Source organism: Lutjanus erythropterus, chromosome 23 (assembly GCF_056507025.1).
Source record: "Lutjanus erythropterus isolate fLutEry1 chromosome 23, fLutEry1.hap2, whole genome shotgun sequence".
In the NCBI taxonomy this organism is placed as follows: domain Eukaryota; kingdom Metazoa; phylum Chordata; class Actinopteri; order Lutjaniformes; family Lutjanidae; genus Lutjanus; species Lutjanus erythropterus.
In genome coordinates, this window is record NC_139339.1 from 28,404,785 (window position 1) to 28,413,888 (window position 9,104).

Genomic DNA, 9,104 nt, shown 5'->3' on the forward strand with positions numbered 1-9,104 from the left:
TTCGCGATGAGTGGAGTAAATGCGAAGAGTAAAACTGTAATGTAATTGTAAAATTTGTAATTTTATAATTTGAATATAACGTTCTTTTCTCCTTACCTTGACAGAATCCAGTGCAGACAGCCTGTCATTCTCCCAACCATCACAGGGCAGACGTGACCACATGAGGGTGGGGGGGGGGGTTGGTGCAGACCATGTCAGTCTGTGTAAAACATGTAAAAACTAATAATAATGACATACAAACATACATAATTGGCGAATACTAGAACTATAAATGACATTTTAATTTCTAAGCCGGTTGTTGATCCTTGTATAATCACATCACTGTGCAAATTAAATAATCTTGCTATGATCCATCCCCCTCCCGTCCAGATTTGGTATTGACCTCTTCGCTAGTCAGTATGTGCCCGCCAAAATAAAGTTCTGTACAAAGATCAAATACCTGGACTACTCCCTTTTGCTATTTGTGTTTTTCAAGTGTAGACAAATTATTGTGTTCATCACTGTTTTAGCAAGACTGGATTTTCAGATTAGTGGAGATTTTTCTGTCAGCATTCATCTGCCCAGCGGATTTCTTTTTCGACGGAACATGGCCTGTTGGAGGTGTGTAACACTGAAGTCCCTCTTGAGCCATATTCACACAGCACATAGTCGCAGTCCCGATTTCCATGTTATATGCGGGATTGATGGCTGTACTGCTGAATACAGAGTCTTCAACTCCTTTTACTACCATATTAGACGCACACATGCTCTATACTTTGCCACTGGACACCCACCCACGGGATGGATAACATCAGCTACATCTGACCTATCTCGGGTTGGAAGTGAGCATTTTGACATCTCAGTTTTTTTCTGACTGTGCCACTGAAACACGGGGAATGCAAAGGACCAACTGTGAAGTCAACACGCCTGTCATCTCAAATGAAATGTTGAGCCCAGAGGCCACAGATCTTCAGATTCCACACCTTGATAATCAGGTAAGGTCCAATATTGTCAATTTTGTATGATAATATTATCTAACATTTGATGTGAACCAGTCTTATATGTGCATAGTATATTAATGTATATTAACACAACATATCTACAGGAAGGAGTTGGTGCATCAAGTGCAAATGTTAGACGTGCGGCTGCATTTGCCATCAATGTGAGGGAGAGATGTCACCTTTCTCAGGTATTGCACAGAACCCAGTGTTAATATTATCATCATTATTATAATGTTAACATTATGGTAACATGTTTATGGTTAAATAATATTAAAAGTGCTGTAGGAAAATTGTTTTTATAAAGTAAGTGTTAAAAAATGCTCTATATTCCAAAAATATTCGCTATGGAGTGTTTGGTCAGTAAACGGCTTAGTAGGAGACCATTTTTATAAATGTATACACATAATTGCATCAGTAGCAGTATTGTGAAGAGGTGCAATGTGAAAAATATTCTGATAAACATGGTTTATAGTTTGGGTAAGTGAAACTGGTGTCCATAGATACCAAATGTTTGTACACATTTGTAAATCCCGCAGATCATGTAATGCACATATGTAACCATTTTGAGTCTATGATTATGCAGTTCTGCTTTTGTAGCTACAGTTAAGGCACATACCTTACTGTTAGTCATGTTGGTACCACAAATGAGATCAATCACTTTCAAACTGACAACACAGCACAGCTGATTGACTGATGTAATTTTCAGGATCTTACTGACAGTTACATTGAGAATATAGACTTTGTGTTTATGATACATTTTATTTAATATGTTGAAGCCAAATAATAATTTTGAATATATATGTATGTTTATTAAAATATGTAATTTCCCACAGTGGAAAGGTGCATGAAAGGCTTGAAATGCACCTTGAAAATTTTTGAACAGTGTTTTTTGAACAGACTCTGGAAGAAGTGTGAGAACCCTTAGAGGGTGTAACCTGACATTTCTATATCTGGATAATTTCATAGTCCTACTGTCAGAGCAACAACAGCCCCATATTCTCAATTTCAATATTTTTCTAAACTTAATGTTAGCTTTAATTGTTGTAATGTTGGTGCTATTAGGATGCAATTATTATCAGTGTTAGCATCTTTCAGTAACTACAAGCAGCAGGGGAGACATATTTTGATGTAATTTTGAATATGCAAATGTTCCACATTGTTCAAGGACAGTGACCATTTTGGTATGAAATCTCCAACTGAGTCTTAAGAATGGTTATGCTAGTTGTATTGGACAAACATCATGTATCTTACACTTCATTCTTGACTGTGTTTCAGAGGAGTGTCAGCAGCATTGTTTCTGAAGTCCAGCAGTATCAAACTATTCTTCTGAGCACCTTGAGGGACACAATGAAGAGGATCTTTGAAAGACATTCAGACAGCGTGGAGCAGCTACAACAGGAAGTACTGGCAACATTAGACAATTTTCAAGATCCTTTCTCCTTGATGGCCACCACATACATGCAAGACAGCACCATCCAGAGGCTTTTTAACCCAGTTAAACCAGAGGAGGTAGTTATGTCTCAGAGGGTTTGTCGAGTTAAGAAAGGACAATCAAGCGTTCTTGGAATTAAAAACATAAGTTTTTACTATATATCCCTAGTTAAGAGTCTTGAACAGCTGTTGTCCAATTCTAGGATTTTTGATATGATCTGCACCACACCACAGAGTTGCCACAAAGATGGTTTTTTGTATGATATTGTTGATGGGAGCCTTTTCAAATCCCACCCACTGTTTTCAGTGAAGCCTTCTGCTTTACAGATCATTTTATACACTGACAAAATAGAGATCTGCAATCCCCTTGGGTCACATGCTTCAGTAAATAAATTGCTGATGGTTTATTATACTTTAGGAAACATAAACCCCAAGTTTAGGTCAAAGCTGGCTGCAATCAGACTCCTTACTATAGCAAAAGCTGATGATATTGACAAGTGTGGTGTTGATTTTGTATTACAAAGAATTGATGAAGACTTAAAGTTGCTGTATAATGGTGTCACAATCCAAACACAGAGTGGTGGTTTTGAGTTATTTGGTGCTGTAGTTTCAGTTTGTGGTGACACACTTGCACAGCATGAGCTTGCTGGTTTCAAGGAAGGAGTTGGTTTTGCATACAGTAAGTGTAGGCATTGTGAATGTGCCTTTGAGGAAATGCAAATTCATTTTAATGAAGAGAGCTTTACAAAAAGGACAATGGAAAAACATATTCAACAGTGCCGTGAAATAGAAAAGGCCAGCACAGACTTCTTGAAATCAGCCCTCAAAACCACCTATGGTATAAACAGAAGAAGCAAGCTGGTTGATTTTCCAGCCTTTGACCTCATTCGGCAAACACCACAGGACATAATGCACATCATTCTTGAGGGTGTTGCACCAATGGAAATTAAGTGTGTGTTAAAATACCTTGTTCTCTCTGGAAAGATGGAGTTGGATGTGTTCAATTCAGCTATGCAGAGTTTTCCTTTGTCACCAGTAGATGTACGTGATAAACCCTGCCCTCTAAGTGTCAGTACCTTGGCATCAAATGATAACAAACTTAAGCAGTCCTCAGGGCAAATGCTGATATTGCTGAAGATCATGCCTTTTCTGCTGAATACTATAGAGAAAAATGAGTATGTTCAGTTTGTTTTGGACTTAATTGAGATAGTTCAGATACTTTTTGCTCCAGTTTTATCTGTGCAGACTGTATTAAGCCCTATGATAAGACACGTGCATGAGATTTGAGTCAAAGCACTGTTTTTTCAAACAGTGGTCATCTAAAATGAACTTCAAAAATGTCGGTAAGTCACTTTTGAAACATAATCAGCTTTTTGAATGCTGTCAAAATGAAATGGGTACGGAGCATGCAATTTTTTTGCATGAGAAAGAATTGGGTCCTGTCTCAGAAATAGCAAACATGGAGTATGTTAATACAAAGATGAGAGATTTTTTGGGGATTTATGGCATACAACACACAGTCAAAGTAAAGTGGCTTATTCTCAATGGGAACAAGTACATAAGTGACAGGTCTCTAATAATCACCAATACAAATGAGACAGTGCCTGTCTTCGGATTTATAAAAAACATTTATGTGGTATACAGTTCATTGTATTGTTTTGAGTACCAGCTTTATGCGACAGTGGGCTGGAATAGAGATCTTTTAGCCTATGAAGTCGCAGTGCCTAATCTTGCTCAAGCAACAGAGTTGATCAATGCTGAAAAGCTAGTAGATCATACATCATATTACCCTGTCAGTTTCAAAAACATCACGTATGTTCTGACAAAATATTATCTTGGTGATGTTGCTGCACTTAAACATTGAAATGAATGTGAATAAACATGCTGTTGGTACAACTGTGGCCAGAGTGTGTGTGAATGCTTACTGGGAGGTCTTGAAACAAGTTTTCTAAGCTAAGAAGTGGTCATGAAAGATACCCTGAACAGTATCTGACATAATTTGGCTTACTTTCTGTGAAAAATATATAGTTTTAGGATCTACTTACTAAGAAATAAAAAGACAAATCTTCTCAAAACAAGAATAATAATCTTACACATTCTGTGCTTACATAGTATATTGCTCTCAAAACAAGATCAAAAAGACTTTTTGGCTAAATACAAGATTGGAAGACTTGGTTAGATTGTTAATTTTTGCAGTGTAGGTGGCTGTGATGTCTCTGGTGCATATCTCGACGGGTTTTTGTGGAATAACTTTTGAAGTTAATGTGGTACAGACTTGAAAGCAGGCTCTGCACCCCCATAACTTTGTCTGTACACACACACACCCACCCACACACACACACACACACACACACACACACACACACATCAGAATGTTAGGTGGCTGTGATGTCATCAAAGGGACAGTGATGATGTCACAGACCCTGTGCTTTGATCTAGCATGGGCTCTGTGATGCCATCAGTGTTAGGTTATAACCCTAGCACCATGTCATTATCATACCTCCACTGGTTTTCGGGGGATAACTTTTGAAAGGATGGTGGTAGAGACGTGAAACTAAGCTCTGCACCCCCATTTTCAGACATTCCGGATCCAAGGGTACCACCATCGAGTCTCTACAAGGTTGGGAAGTGGGTCAACTAGAACCTCGAGGACTCTGGTGCATACCTCGACTGGTTTCGGGGGATAACTTTTGAAGGGATGGTGGTAGAGACTTGAAAGCAGGCTCTGTACCCCCATAACTTTGTCTGTACACACACACCCACACACATACGTACTTTGGCCACCTTTGGGGTCATATGACAGAACTCCCCACCTTTGTGGACACCACTTTTCTGAATGGTTTAGAGGGAAGCTGCCACCATTTTCAGATGTGGAAGGATGCCCTCAATACCAAAATCACGTGATATTTTGGATTAAACCATGTTTTTTTTCCCAGTCTGACTTTTAACCTGGACTTTGGGGACAAATCTTATTTAAGAAATCTTTGGGGACTTGGGCTAAACACAGATTCTGATAGAAGTAATCCTTGGGGATTTATTTTTATCAAGCCAGAGTGTTGGAACTATTTATTTATTTATTATTAGTATTTGGTATTGTTTAGTTAGTATTTGGATTTGATTATTCTGCACTGATTTATTTGAATTCAATATAGTTACATTTTTGCAAGTATTCTGTTTATTATTTGTTATGTTGTTTTCATAAAACAAAAAACAACATTAAAAGGACAAATGGCCACTACACAGAGATTCTAAACCTTGAGATATGTCCCACGAGAGTCATTTGAATTGATGGTCAGAACTTCATTCAGACATTTTGCTAATATTCACTGAATCAACACAAAACATATGAAGTCGGTTGAAATTATGATAAGTAAATGTTACAACCAATGACAAGGGGACCCACATGCAGTACAAAACACAGGCAATAAAATATGAAGAGAATGGCATTTGTTGCAGCCTCACTGATCTTTAATTAACAAAAAGGGCACTTACAAAATAAATTAAAAACCTGAGACAGACTCTCCAGCTCTGAAACTTGTACCAGTGTACAAACACACAGATCTTTTGATATTGAGGCTGAGGACCAGAACTGTTTCTAACAGTTTACCAGTTTAACACAGTTGTTTTTTAACATCTCTCTCTCTCTCTCTGTTTTTTTTTAATGTTCTTATGTTTAGTACATAAAAAAAAAAATGTTGGGTTAGTTAAATTGGTAGAAATGTGGCTAAATGAATGTATTTGGATAAAACATATATTATTAACCTTTTAACATTTTTTTTTTTTGTAATGAACAGTTTATTATTTTCAAACAAATACAAAACAAAACACAAACCACCACACTGACACCGCTCAAAAATCAATTACACATAAAGTGCAAATCACTGACATAATCACACCAGCAAGTTAACCATCAGTTCACAGTCAGCCAGTCCATAAAGGGGCTCCATATAAACATAAAGTGATCCAATCTATCTAATAGAGAATATGTCACCCTCTCATAAGCGGCAAGCTGTGCCATTGTTATAGTCCATTCTTCATAAGGGGGTGGATGTTTTTTCCTCCAGTGTCTTAGTAATATCCATTTAGCTGTTGTAAGAGCCAAAATAATCCACCTTGACTCAAAATATGAAAAATCATTGTCCTGAAGCTCCATGGTCGATCCCAAGATAGACAGTTTTGCAGAGATTTGAAACTTTTTGTGTAGGACCTCAAATATAATCTGATGAATGTTGTTCCACCAGTCTTTAAGTGCTGGACATGTCCAAAGTATATGTAGTATAGAGGCACCATTTCCTCCACATCTCCAACAAGAGTCTACTGGTATTAAGTTCCATTTATAAAGTTGTTCTGGCGTCCGATGCCATCTATGTATTATTTTCAGTTGAATGAACCTATTACCCATTTCTTTGTACATTGTATTGATGTTCTTTAAACATGATTCCCAATCTTCAGGAGATATCTCTACCTTCATATCCCGTGCCCAATGTTTCTTAACCCTGAGTAAAGGGTCACATAGTTGTTTCTGTAATAAACCATTAATCTTAAGGGTAATGCCTCTACCTGAGCTTGATCTAATCAGCAGATCTTCAATTGGGCAGGTAAGCGGGCCTCCTAACCATTTAGACAGAGCACTTTGTATTTGGACATACCTCCAGTATTGATTATGTGGTAATTTGTATCTATCCATTATTTGGTTAAAGCTTAAAAAGTGCTTGGTATTGCCATCAAATAAATGAAAAATATATATTATCCCTGCTTTTTGCCAAATAGTCCAGTTAACTGTTTTTTCCCCAATTAAAATTCGCTTATTATTCCATAGAGGTGCATGGGGGGATTTGAAAAAGTCCCAACGGCCTGCTCTATGAAGTTTATGCCACATTAATTTAGTGTTAGCAATAATAGGGTTATCATTCTGTAGTGGCAGTTTTGTGCCAAATAAGTCAGACCAAGGGGATAGCCCTCCACTTACTTCAGCCTCAATTTGGAACCAAATTGGCTTATCCCCTGTCTTGTCAGTAGGTAACCATGTTCTTATATGCTTTATATTAAAAGCCCAGCAGTACCATCTAAAGTTGGGAAGAGAAAATCCCCCTCTCTTTGTGTGGGCCTGTAGTTTCCTTATTCCTAAACGGTGATGTGAATTGCCCCAGAGAAAGTCTAAAATAAGAGTGTCAAGATCTCTAAAGTAGGACTCTGGGATATTCAGAGGAAGGTGAGATAGTATGTAATAAATCACAGGTGCAGTCATCATTTTAATAGAGTGTATTTTCCCCCAAAGTGAAAGATGGATTTTAGTCCATCTACTAAAATCTGAATTGATTTTCTGAAGCAGTGGGTTAATGTTCTCTCGGACCATATCTTTATAATCAGGAGTTATTTGAATGCCTAAATATTTGATGCCTTTCGAAGCCCAGCGAAATTTCCACCGATGGTAAAGAGTAGATGGGCAATAACCTGATATAGGCATTGCCTCAGATTTGTCCCAATTAATGCGATATCCAGATAACAGCGTGAATTCTTCAATACAGTTTAATAATGTGGGTATGGATTTTTCTGGTTGCGTTAATAGCACCAACATATCATCTGCGTACAGTAAAAGTTTGTGATGGACACTGCCCATTGTGATCCCGTGTATATCTAAATTATTCCTCAGTTCCTGTGCTAAAGGCTCCAAGGCAAGCACAAACAAGCCCGGACTTAAGGGACAACCCTGTCTTGTAGACCTATACAGCTGGAATGGACTAGATATGAGACCATTTGTTAAAACACAGGCATAGGGGGCATCATATAAAGTTTTGATCCATGTAATAAAATTTTGCCCAAAGCCAAATCTTCCAAGTGTTTCAAAAAGATAACTCCACTCGACACAATCAAAAGCCTTAGCAGCATCTAGTGACAAAGCGATTGTTGGATGAGTGGAGTCGTATACTAAATGTTGTAGATTGATTAACCATCTAATATTATCAGAGCTGTAACGATTTGGGATGAAGCCTGATTGGTCCATGTGAATTATACTCCCAATGACTTTTGACAGGCGAGTTGCTAATATCTTAGCTAAAATCTTTTGATCACAGTTGAGTAGTGAAATGGGTCGATAGCCACTAGGGTCTAAATCGTCTTTCCCTTTTTTTTGAATGAAAGATATAACTGCAGTGTGCATAGATTGTGGTAAGGTACCAGCTTTAAATGCATCGGAGTAAACTTCGAGTAATATAGGGCTTATAGTATCTTCAAATGCTCTATAAAAATCAACAGGCAGTCCATCCAGTCCAGGAGATTTATTTAATGGCATACTTCTGATTGCCCGAGAGATCTCCTCTATTTTTATCGGTGCTTCTAAAAGGTCTCTGTCTCTGTCAGTTAATTGAGGGAGATTGAGATCAGCAAAAAAATTATCAAACTTTTGTTTATCCAGATCACCCTGTGATGAATAAAGAGTATTATAAAAGGATCTAAATCTTTCATTTATCTGCTTAGAGGAGGTAGAAATATGTCCATCTGGCTGTCGCGTGCCAGCTATATGGTTCATACTGTCCTGTTGCTTCAAGCGATAGGCAAGTAAGCGACCAGGTCTTTCCCCCATTTCCCAGTATGTCTGCTTGGTTCGAAACAAGGCATATTCGGCTTTTTTATGGTACAATTTATTTAATTGAAATTTAGTGGCAATTATCTTATTTAGTGTGGTCCTATCAC

At 37.8% G+C, this 9,104-nt stretch overlaps 1 protein-coding gene across 1 annotated transcript; it reads left to right on the plus strand.

The window, feature by feature from the left end:
• Window positions 1-875: 875 nt before the first annotated feature.
• Window positions 876-3,698, plus strand: LOC146306343 (uncharacterized). The gene is made up of 2 exons (XM_084711777.1): window positions 876-974; window positions 2,256-3,698. Exons 1-2 carry the CDS (start codon window positions 876-878, stop codon window positions 3,696-3,698), a joined length of 1,542 nt encoding a protein of 513 aa, XP_084567903.1.
• The last annotated feature ends 5,406 nt before the right edge of the window (window positions 3,699-9,104 follow it).

Excerpts from the sequence above, each read along its gene's own strand:
- LOC146306343 (XM_084711777.1), top strand. The coding sequence starts at position 876 with ATGCAAAGGACCAACTGTGAAGTCAACACGCCTGTCATCTCAAATGAA. Across the intron at positions 975-2,255 it reads TTCCACACCTTGATAATCAG|AGGAGTGTCAGCAGCATTGT; the intron begins GTAAGGTCCAAT and ends ACTGTGTTTCAG.